The sequence below is a fragment of the Schistocerca americana genome, chromosome 5 (assembly GCF_021461395.2).
Source record: "Schistocerca americana isolate TAMUIC-IGC-003095 chromosome 5, iqSchAmer2.1, whole genome shotgun sequence".
Classification (NCBI taxonomy): Eukaryota; Metazoa; Arthropoda; class Insecta; order Orthoptera; family Acrididae; genus Schistocerca; species Schistocerca americana.
The window spans coordinates 562,745,947-562,758,832 of NC_060123.1; the positions used below are offsets into that span (position 1 = coordinate 562,745,947).

The window sequence follows — 12,886 nt, forward strand, 5'->3', positions numbered from 1 at the left end:
TGGCACAGGTGTGGTATCATTCTCATGACGTCACCACCCGAGTTTTGGTCCTAGCCGCCCCCACAGCCACTAATCTGTTGCGGATGGATCTTTTCCATTCTCTTGGTCTTGAGATCCACGATTCAGCCTCAGCGGTCCATGTCTTGAGTGCCACGGGCATTTTCCCAATGCTGCAATGCCGTGAGGCCATTCAGCGGCTCTTGACACCAACAAATGTATCCCAACTCAAATCCCTCTTAGGTCAACTCACCTTTTATCGGCGTTACATCCCACATGCTGTGGCTCTGGCAGAGCCTCTGCATCACCTGCTTTGCAAGACTGTTCCCTCAACCTTGTCACCGGAATGTGATCGGGCTTTCCAGTGTCTCAAATCTGCTCTTCTCGCTCCACCATGGCTCGTCCCATACGACCCCGCCAAGCCACTTATTTTGGCCACTGATGCATCGCATTATGGGCTGGGGGCTGTGTTGTCTCATATCATTGATGGTGTTGAGCGCCTAGTGGTTTTCGCCTCGGAAACCCTATCACATGCACAGCGAAATTATTGCCATATCGAGGAGGAGATCTTAGCCATCGTATTTGGATTCAAGAAGTTCCACGACATCATCTACGGCCACCAGTTCACGCTCTACATGGACCACACGCACTTGGTCTCTGTGTTCGGCGCCACATCCGCCACCCCTACCCGAACCGCTCATTACCTGCAGCGCTGGGCATTGTTCCTTGCAGGGTATACCTACAGCATCTGTCACTGGGCGATGGCCCTCCATGCCAACACTGATCTTCCTTCTCGACTTCCTGTTGGGGTCGGATTCCAAATTTGATGCAGATCCAGTTGCTTGTTTTCATCTGAATGACACGGTCTCCTCTGCTGTCGTCGCGTTGCCACTGAACGCCCAGCTCGTTACGCAGCACACAGCCTCCCGGTTTTCCAGATGATTCTGTGCCACATTCAACTCGGGTGACCATCCAATCATCATCAGGTTGTCGGACCCAGAGGTTTGGGCTTACTGGCCTCGTCACAAAGACTTTTCTGTGTGCGACAGGGTTCTTCTTCTCTTAAGGGACACTGATCGTTGGTGTGTCGTGATACCATCCTCCCTCTGTCACAGGGTCCTTGCACTCCTACGTGTCGAGCACTGAGGGATCATCCTGAGGAAGCACCTCGCCCACCACCATGTCTATTTGCAGGGAATGGACAGTGACATCAACCACATGGTTGGTTCCTGCTCCTCCTGTCAGTGTCTGCAGTCGGCACCACCACAATGCCTGATTCCGTGGCCTACGACCACTGCCCCGTGGTCCCGGCTCCATTTGGATTTTGCGGGTCCATTCCTGGGGTCTTACTGGCTCATTTTGATGGACACTGGCAGTGGTTCTCCATACGTCGCACACATGTCCTCGACGACCGTCACTCACACCATTCCAGCCCTCTCTCATATTTTCGCCATCATGGGTCTACCAGAGGCGACTGTGATAGACAGCGGCCCTCAGTTCATGTCAGCAAAGTTTACTTCCTCCTGTGCTACGTCAGACATCCACCTGCTCCATATGGCGCCGTTCCATCACGCATCCAACGGGTTGACTGAAAGGTTTGTCTGCACGTTTAAATCGCAGACGGTCTAACTGTCAACATCACTCCCAGGGAGCTCCCCTCGACCTCTTCTTGTCTACGAATCATTCTTCTGGTCACGATGGGTCCTCTCCGGCAGAGAAGCTGCACTGCTGCCCTTGTCACTCCTGTTTCCTGCTTCCCCTCGTCTGGTTGCTCTGGTCTCAGTGCGGCTGCGGTTCTCTCCGAAGGATCCAGCCTGGATGCTGGTGTTTCCCACAGTCTCCATGCTTGTAGGCCACACCATGGCAACTGTCGTCCTCGACAACAGTTCCCTCCATCGGAAGCATTTCAACTGGCTACGACACCATCGTGGGCCAGGCGCAGTGCTGTCATCGTCTCCGGTGCCGTACCATCAGTCTGAGGTTCTAACAGTTTCAGTGACAAGAGAACCGGTGTAAAACTGGATTGCGAACTTCACACTTCTCTTACTACAGTTGACTTACTTGAAATGTTTAGCCGACCCTCTTCTCTGGATATGCAGCTCCGTCAATGTCCACAACTCTGGATATGCAGCTCCGTCAATGTCCACAACAGTGGCAACATCGCAGACAGACCAGCAATGCGAGTTGCTGATTCCTCTGCGAAGTCTCACTGATGCAAGAGTGTTTACAAGCAAGTACCACAGTTGATAACAAACATGTAGGTGCAGCCAATGTCCATCACAGGGCATCAACCAGCAGCAGAGGAAGGGGGCATGACGAGCAACAAACTATTTCCTGGCGATCAAATGAGTGCAAATAGTCATGGAAGTATCCTTCCACCCGGGGCTAGATAAGCCGATACCCAGCCATTCAGCAGGCAGTTCTCGAATCGCCGAGTGCGGAGAAAATCAGCCGGTCCAGCGGTGTGCTATGCCGACCATCCTCTCTTCCACAACAATTGTGAGATGTCTCTTACATTGAGTTAGGCTACCTACCAGCTGCTAGCAGCTGACTTCGAAGTGGAACAGTTGTACGGGTATAGAGTCGAAGGTAACTCTGATTATACGAATTAGTTGTTATTTGTTTGACCCCCAGAAAGGATCCTTATCATTTTTTGGTTTTGAAGAGTGTGTTACCATTGGTGGTTTATTGCAGATTTCTTTAAAAAAAAAAAAAAAAAAAAAAAGGCGGGGGGGGGGGGGGGGGGGGGGGGGGGGGGGTTGGCAAAATATGTTGGTTCTTGCTCTGTAGCTTTGGCAGCCCCCACCCCCCTCCAAAGTATGGATTACGAGATGCTTTTCCAAACACTGAAATGGCTTTGAGGATACTTGTGACAATTCCAGTGACTGCAGCATCTTGTCAATGCAGTTTCAGCAAATTAAAAATGATAAAAAAGTTATAGCTGTCTTTTTGATAGAATAGGACACAGCTACTAAATTTGACATCAATGACTTGATTATGAGTTTCCTTCACTCAAAGCCAAGAAATGGAAAGTAAAATGATAATGAAAACAGGATTTTGGAAATAAATCTGTTGTGAACATTTAATTATACTTATTTTCTTCTTACTTACAATTAATAATTTGTGCCACATTATAATTATATGGAGCAAATAAAATCAGTTCTAATAATGAATGAAGTGTACGTCTGCCTTTTTGCAAGCACACAAATTATTGATTTGCTTTAACACCCAAACACGTTTCACCACAGTTGTAGCATGCTTAGTGGGTTTTTTTCTTTTCTATTTCTGATGTGCATACATACAGATTATGTTTGGATTAGGAAATATTTTCCACTGGATTCTGTTATTATTAAAAATTACAGATGCACTGTACCTTTTATTGTAAATTGTGTGTGTCCTCTGGCTGCACACCAGAATCAACTACAGGGCTAAATTAGTATGCCATGTCATCTGTAAACACAAGGAATATTAAAATATCATCTATATTGAATTTTTGTTTATAATCCAATCTTTAAAATGTGGGTCCAGGTAAAAATCATGTCATATACCCGTTTTAGCCCTTACCACTGTATTACTTTGCTAGAGAAGAAACCTCAAACAACAAAAAAACGTGGTACCCCCTTACATGTGACAACAAAATAACAAACAGAATATGAAACATCACTAGAAAACAAGGTGTACATGTGGTACATAAAAACAAACAAAATACTGCAGAAAAAATTAAAAATATTCAACACGTCAAACCAAAACAAAATAGTAAACAAATGACAGTCAGAATATATATTTCAAAGATCGGATTATAAACAAAAACTCAATGCAGACAATATCTTAATATCCCTCACATTTGCAGAGGGCATGGTGTACTAATCTAAACCTGTGGTTGCTTTTGAGTGACAGCAGAAGCAAGGGTTCGCGTACACAAGGGGAAAGGGGGACTGCAGCCCCCCCCCCCCCCCCCAGCTCTCACAGAAAGGGACGAATATAGTGTAATAAGGTGTTTTTCTTTCATGAAAATGATTTAAAAGACTGTATTATGCAGATTTTTAACAGAGTTGGAACTGAAACTTTTTTATGGCTACTTACAACTCGCCATTTGTCTTCCAAAATATTAAAAACCTTCAGCCCCTCCCCCTATGCAACCTGTCATATGGGCACTCTTGGTTACACGACAAGCACAATATAAAATAAAAAGTAAAGTGTATATATAATTTTAAATAACAACAAAATCTGATGTAATATATTTCCTAACCTAAACATAACCTGTATGTATGTATGTATGTATTTCAGAAAAATAAAAGAAAAAACCCACTGAGGATGCCACAGCTGTGGTGAAACATGTTTGCATGTTAAAGCAGAACAATAATTTGTGTACTTACAAACAGGTGACCCATCCTTGACTCGTAATTATTTTCTGCAAGCACAGGAACTGAGTCCAAAACGCCAATATGATAAAATCTGTTCTTTATTGTATACATCATACAAAAATTAATGAACAGTAGCTGTCATAAACAATAACACAAAATTTATTTTTCTTTTAATTTTTAGATAGGTTACACAATCTGTAATTTATTTACTACAATGATACATTTAATGTGTTGTGTGCAATATTTTTTAATCTTACTAGATCATTTAAATAATACTTTTCAATATTGTTTCATTTTTATTAATCCTAGCTAGAAAATTACAAGATTTCCTAAATGTTTGTAAAAAATTGCAGAAACGTATAGTTTTCTGGGGAGGGATGTGCAGCTTTGACAGTTCTGGCAGGGGCACAGGATCCCCTCATTATGGCTCTGGCCACAGGGTAAAGAGTGATTCATCACTTCAAATGACTCATTTCCCGTCATCCACTGTCCAGTGGTGTCGCTCTTTATATGTCTCCTCAAGTGTCACTCAGCACTGACTACAAATGTAGCTTATGATCAGCTCAACCTCTGAATTCCGTTCTTTTTAACTCCTTACGCACAGTCATTGTGCTAGATGGGCTGCTGGTAGCACTCTGAAACTCATGCATGATTCCTTCTGCTGATTTCGTGCAATTTCTTACAACCACTCTGCACAATGCTCAACCATCCACCTGTTTATCAGCACGAGAGGTCTGCCTTGTCTTGCTTTAGCTGATTCTCTACTGACAACACAATACTCCTCACCTCTTTATACACTTTATTTATTTATTTTTTATTTATTTATATACTTGTTCCATAGATCTGTACATGTGAGCAAGTCACTCAGATGTGGAACGTGTCAATATACATAATAAAATACATAGAATAAAGACATTGTTATAGTATTAATAACAGTGCACAAAAGTCATACTTATTAGCTTAAAAACTAGTCAACATAAATGTGAAGATAGCAGTTTCATATTTAGGGCCTTATTGCATTTATTTTAACCTTGAACAGTAATCAAAACTTCCCACTTTGGGTTTAAAAGTGACCCAAAAATGGAAATGAGAGAAACAGGAATTTTTACATTAGGGCATTATTACATTAGCTTAACAGTAAACAGTGTCAAAAAATTTAAAAACATCTTTCCAATCTGGGTTTTACTTATTTCTCTGAAAGAATTCCTCTAGTGAATAAAGTGAGGTCTCAAGTAAATAATTTTTCAAGCTACGTTTAAATACTGATGTACTACTCCTTATACTTTTGATGCTGTTGGGTAGGGAATTGAAAATTTTCATTCCAGCATACTTTACCCCTTTCTGAATAAGTGTCAAGTTCTTTAACTCACAGTGGAAATCCTCTTTTCTTCTGGTGTTATGTTCATGATGTAGGCAATTCGTTTCATACAGAGTGGGGTTATTTATTATGAAGCACATCAGTGAATATATGTACTGAGATGTTGCTGTCAGTATTTCAAGTCGTTTAAAAAGATTTCGACATGAGGTTCGTGGGGGTACACCACAAACGATTCTTATTGCTCTTTTTTGTGCTGTGAGGATTTTCTTTGCGGCAGGTGTATTGCCCCAGAAGATGATGCCATAACACATGACTGAATGAAAATAGCCAAAGTAAGCGGACTTTGAGATGGTAATGTCATTGAAGCGTGACAAAATTCGTAAAGCAAATGTTGTCGACGTCAGACGTTTTAGTGTTTGTAGAACGTGATGTTCCCAGTTCAGCCTACTGTCCACGTATACGCCTAGGAATTTTGATAAGTACACTTGCTTTATCATCTGATTATTCTGTGTGATAACTATTTCTTTTGGGTTTTTGTGGGTTGTCTGGAACTGGATAAAATTGGTTTTTTTCAGGTTTATTGAAAGGGAGTTAATACTAAACCAACCCAGAACTTCTTTAAGGATATCATTGACCTCGGATTCTAAGTCAGTAGTTGACACATTATCCACCACAATGCTCGTATCATCAGCGAACATTGTAAATTTACACTGCTTATTGATGGATAAAGGCAGGTCATTAACATATATGAGGAACAGCAGGGGCCTAAGGACTGATCCCTGTGGCACTCCATGCTGCACAATTCCCCACTCAGAGTCCACTATATATTGTGATACACTATCTGAAACATCTAGAATAATCTCCTGCTTCCTATTTTCGAGGTACGATTTTAACCAGTTCCCTACAGGTCCTGTAATTCCATAATGACAGGCCTTCTTGAAGAGTATCTGGTGATCTACACAGTCGAACACCTTTGATAGGTCGCATAAGACACCAATTGGCAGCCTCTTGCTGTTTATAGACTCTAGAACATCATTTGTGAATGAGAAAATTGCGTTATCTATTGAAACTCCCTTTTGAAAACCAAACTGCTGACTGTTCCTCACCTCCTTTTACACTGGTGGGTCTGCCTCTCATATCTATCTAGCAGTCAATTCTACATTACATATAGGTGGGCAGGTATTTTTGCTCTGATAGTATATATTGCCATAATTCTTTTATTCTTAACTTCTTTACATACAGTAAAAGATGCTATCATAAAATAGTTTCAAAATACTCAGTTCATGAATAATTAATGATACCAATAAATACATATAAAAATAGAAAAGAACCTATTCCTAGTTTTAGGAGCTGTTAGTTCCTTCATCAGAAAGGAAAGAGGACTATGTTGGAGAGCTTGGAAGGAGGGGAAAGTCAAGTTGAAAGGAACCCACGTGAGATCTGAATGACCTGCCCCACCTTTCCAACCTTTCCCAACACATTCCTCTTTTTCCTTCCTCATGAGTGAACGAATTCCAAAAGCTGGGAGGAGATTTTTGTTTTCCACTTTCCCATGTGTCTGTTGGCAGGTACTTGGAATTTTCCTTCCTGTAGGTACAGACCAATTCCTACCATTATTGCTGCAAATACTATTTCTTTAGTTTATTACAAACCAAAGATAAGTAACTTTCTAGCAATTCAACTCACTTTATAATGAGTTGTTATAATAATACCACCACTGATGTGGACACACAAAGAGCACAATTATCACTATATTATACAAGGCAACTTTGCACACACAGCTGCAGATGTGAAGCTCAGAAGTCATTCCGTATTCTTAAATACTTTGCTGGATTTTCTTGAATTTAAGATATAAACCATGTTATTTCCAGCAACAAAAGACTATTCAACAACGGGAACTAGTATGTCATTACAAACAGTATGCACTTGTTACCATTTGTCATATAACATTGGAAAGAGTGCAGTGCATTTTTACAAATTCCTGGCACTTTAGATATAAGGACAATTCATACACCCGTACAGTATAGTTCACAGAGAGATCATGAACATCTCTTGCCTTCCTCTAACCTAAGAACTACCCACACAGCAGGTGACATGGATATCTACAAGTGAACAAGAAATCTAAGTCACACTGTAACTCAAATTACGCAAGTACTGGCTTCTCTTCAGCTGTTAATGGCTGTGACGACATGCCCTTTGTGCATTTTACATGCACACCTGGGGGCACAAGGACTGCAGAGTCAGTATATTAATTCAGTACTGAACATTTCACAGCTGAAATACGAGTAAAAGAAAGGAATTGGTTACAGTTGCATTTCGAAACTTCATTTCTCGACCATTATGTCAGGAAAACATTAGAATGCATTTTGGTCAAGACAGTCTGACTCACCAAATAAAATACTACATAAATAAATCAACCTACATGTGTTTTCCACATATTGTGGAAATGATAGAATCACCTGTCCTTCCATGAAACTCTACTACATTCTCTCCTCTTTTTTTTAACTACCCGCACAAACCTAGCATTTTATGTTATTTTCTGTTTTATAGGCACAATTGCAAAAAAACCTTCCATCAAAATAAAATGGTAATAAATACATAATTTTAATATATCATTACCTTTCTGGGCAAATACAAGGAAAAGAAAAACAGTGTCCATACTGCCTTAATGATACATTAATGTCAATTTATTCGCCATACCTTTCGGCTTTGGTTTCCTGCGAGGGGCCATTTTAAGAAGTGTTTGACCAATATACACTGGTTCTTGAAGACACTTTCTCGCTGCCTCTCTGTGAAATTGCACAATTATGAGAAATATTAATAGTTTAGCATTAAATAGCATTATTACATTTTTTTAAAGAAGACAGCATATTATAAACTTCACTTTCAATAATAAACTCTACTGTACAACACTGTCCATAAATTTACAACAAATTAAGGCATTCTTCAAATTCCCGATTGATAGGAAAGTGATAAAAGTACAGTTGCCCACAACTAAAAGTTGGTTTTAACAGATCTGTACTTTACTACACACGGTCCTCGTGGAAGTGGTTGTCCCCTGCAATTTAACAAACACAGTAGCTAAAGGCTGTTTAAAACAAAACATTCTTGGTCTACAGTGAATAATCTGAAGATCCAATGAGTCTGTGAGTTGACAACTTTTCTCATATAGAAACCAGTCCCAGAAAGATGCCATAAGACACAGAAAAACTTCAAAGACCTACCAAACTGTAAACTGTTGGATCGTTATTTTAACACTTACGCACAAAGCCAATCCACACCTTCAACAAAATTTACAATCACTTATCCCCACTAAATTAGAAATATTTTCCTACAAAATAATAACTGAATAATAACTGGTTTGATGCAAAGAGTCACATATTTTATTAAATAAAGGCAAAAAATGGTCTATTCACAGCAAATTACTATTGTGCAACACTTGTGTTGTTATGTTCCCTTACCAAACACTACAGAAACTTGACAGAAGCTGCTGCAGCCTATATCTGATTTTAATTTCAAACAAAAGTGTGAGTAAATAAAGTGTTCTACCTTCGTTTCTTCTTCTCAGAACACTCATTGATTCACAAGTGTGCATACACACAGAGCTCCTTTCTCTCTATGTTGCAACAGCTCTGTTGGAGGGCCTGTATTTTTACTGTAATCTACGTGATTCTGCCATCACAGAAAAAAATTAGGACACTACTCATAATGCTTCTCTGCTTTAAAGTTTATTACTTCCATAAATATTTTCCATACATCACTGTTGTCACTGAATCAATTCCATGGTATGTAATGAACTGCTCAGATAGTGCAAGAATGGCATAATTGGTGATTGATTCCATATTAAACCTTCTGATAGAATCAGCTAAGTGAAAAATCCATGCAATATGCAGTTGTATTTATACACAAAAGTGGGTTTCAGAATTTTCCTTTGTGGGACACTCCATATGCACGACCCACGTGCTGTTTTGAAGTTCTGGATTTGTTTATTTTACTGATCGTGTCACTTCTGCATAATATATCGCTGATTGTATCAATACTCATTTGTACTGTGATATGTTGTGAAATTTCAAACATTTGTGAGTACCGCAATAAACTCATATCATCAATTATAGGCTTAAGCTAAACTGTGCTCTTTTAAAAATTTTGAGAACCGTATGCCTACCCTCATTCAAAACAATCATTCTCTAAATTCATTGAACAATTATATGAGAAAGTTATTTTTGAGAATTTTCAGACACTTACAAAACTATACTTTTTAAGTTACCACTATGAGTGTTTTGGATGTGTAATTTATTTTGTAGCAGATCACTGTTTGTAGTTCACAGTTCTGCAAGGAGTATAACACCAATGAACTATATTGTGTATCAACGCAAATAAATGTAAGTTTTTGAGAATTTTCAAAAGCTACCTTTGTCCTCTGCATGATCCATGAGCAACTTGCAGTAAATTGGCATTTATGATTTAGTTACTGTAGCAGATATTTTAGCTAACACATTGTGTAACATCTAAGTGGAGTAGCCCTTCATATTATCTGCATCTATTGTAAGTAAATCTGCACTCAAGTTTGCAAATAGCTGTAACTGACCTCAAAATATTTTAGGAAAGTAGTAATTTTTACCACAGGTTTTTGTGTTACCTTAACAGAAATCTCATTTTGTTTATTTGCTTCAATTCGTATAGGGAATTACCAACTTTTTAGCGCAACAGATAAAAAGAAAATCAGCAGGTTTAATTTAAAATTATTTTTTCACTGTCTTGTAATACACACTGCACCACCCAAAATCCAGCCCCATTGTGAATGCTGTTCTCGAAAAAAGGATGAATTAGTTCACATTCATAAGTAACTGGTAATCGCCCTGACCACTGCCAAACAATTGGCAGCTGCTAGGGAATGGTGTGCTGGAAGAGCTCCTGAGAGACGTGTACCTGTGATACCGGTAACAGAGGTATCTCACTACTATCCTCTCCTGTGGATCCTGCCTCCTCTGCAAAAAGTAAAGGATTTGTCATTACTCGTCTGCTTAACTGCAAGTGGCATCCTGTACAGGGTAGACAGTGGCAGGGAGGCCTCAGTGTGTTGTACCGATCCCTCTAACCAACAAGTTTGAGGTGCTTCTTCTCACTAAAACTGAAACTGCATCAGTGGGACTCTCTTCACCCATTTTGGGGAACTCTGTTTTGTCTGGTGTCAAGAGGAGGCAAACGCAAAAGGATAACAGTCTATCAATTGCCGGCAGATCAAACAAACAGCAAATGATGGTACCCCTTAGGGAAATGGCAGCAAGGGACAGGAAAGGACATCAGGTGCACTCAGTGTGTAGTATGCCTAGGTGCCTCATTCACCGTGTTGAAGAGGGTATTCCAGTAGCCTCTGAGTGAACAGGGTGCAACCAACTGCAGATTGTAGCACTTGTTGGAATAAATGATGCATGTCATATGGGCTCCACGGTCACATTTGTGTCATTCAAGAAACTGGCAGGGAAGGTTGAGAAGAGCAGCCTTGCTCATGGAGTTTCAACGAAGCTCACAATTTGCAGCATTGTCCCCAGATCTGATTGTGGCCAATTGGTTCTGACTCAAGTGGAAGACTGAATCAGAGACTTTGAAGGTTCTGTGACAAGCTAAGCTGTGATTTCCTGGACTTGCACCATAGGGTTGAGAACTGTAGGGTCCACCTACATGGGTAAGGTGTGCACTACACATGAGAGGTGCTGCTCAGGTGCACACAAAGATTTTTTTAAAGTTAGGCAACTCTCCATCAATCCAGATAACGACAGCTATAGGAAACCCTAAGTATCTATTTAAGACCGAAAGAAATGCCTCCTGCAGGTGAGAGTAGTAAAATACTAATGGTAAACTGCCAAAGCGTTCGCAACAAAGTCCCAGAGTTTGAAGTGCCCATGAAAAGCAGTGAAGCTCTCATAGTACTAGGTACAGAAAGCTGGTTGAAACCTGAAATTGACAGTGGTGAGGTTTTTTGAGAAAATTTAAGTGTATATCGAAAGTATAGGCAAATGGGAAATGGAGGTGGTGTATTTATTGCAGTAGACAAGAAACTCAAATCCACTGAGATGGAAAATGAAGCTGCATGTGAGACTGTTCGGCAAGACTCAGTATCATGGTTGGGCATAAAATAACTGGATCCTTCTATCACCCACCAGACTCAACTCCTGATGTAACTAAAAACATTAGAAAAAATCCTCAGTTCATTTGCAAGTTCCCCAATAACACTGTAAACACTGGTAAGCCTTTAATCATCCACGAACTAACTGGGAAAATTACAGTTCTGTTAGTGGGGGGCATGGAAAGACATTCTGTGAAACAGTAATAAATGTCTTCTCTGAAAACTACCAAGAACAGATATTTATGAATGCCACTCATGGTGGCAACATACTGGATCTAATGGCAACAAACGGACCTAACCTCTTCGAGGATGTTCACATAAAATCTGGTATCAGTGACTGAGATGTGGTTGTAGCAGCAATGATTACCAAAGTACAAAGGACAACTAAAACAATCAGAAAGATATATATGTTCCGTAAACCATATAAAAAAAATCAGCCATGTCATATCTCAATGAGGAACTTGAAACTTTCAGTGCATAGGCAGGAGTATGAGGAGGAACTATGGCTCAAGTTCAAAAGAATAGTTGACCACACACTGGACAGAAATGTACATAGTAAAACTTCACGATGTACAGTCACTGTAAAGAAACTTCTAAACAAACAGATTACTGCAAAACAGGTGTCCAACTAAGTTCAGGGCTATAGATAGAGAGATACTGTCAAGAGAGCAGCGCTCGATTTATTCAATGATTACCACAGCAGAATATTGTCACAGAACCCAAAGAAACTCTGGTCGTATGTAATGGACGTTAGTGGCACCAAAGATAGTGTTCAGCCCCTAATGAATGAGAAAGACACTGAAATTGAGGGTAACAAAGCAAAACCTGAAATGCTTAACTCTGTTTTCAAATATTTCTTTACAAAGGACAACTAAGGAGAACTGCCCCAATTTAATCCTCGTACCACTGAAAAGATGAATGAAATAAGTATTAGTGTCAGTGGCGTATAGTTCAAATTGTTAAAACTGAACAAAGCTCCAGAGCCCGAGGGAATCCCTTTAAGATTATATATTGAATTTGTGACTGAGTTAGCTCCTCTTCTAACTATAATCTATTGTAGATCCCTGGAACAAAAAACTG

General features: G+C 40.0%; 1 protein-coding gene across 2 annotated transcripts in view; it reads right to left on the reverse strand.

The window, feature by feature from the left end:
• The window catches only part of LOC124615396, a 244,114-nt gene that overhangs the window by 154,809 nt on the left and 76,419 nt on the right, over positions 1–12,886 (reverse strand). For both annotated transcript variants that reach the window (XM_047143227.1, XM_047143226.1), the window contains exon 4: positions 8,380–8,468. In XM_047143227.1, the coding sequence (XP_046999183.1) occupies positions 8,380–8,468 (89 nt within the window). The remainder of the gene's footprint in view (positions 1–8,379; positions 8,469–12,886) is intronic.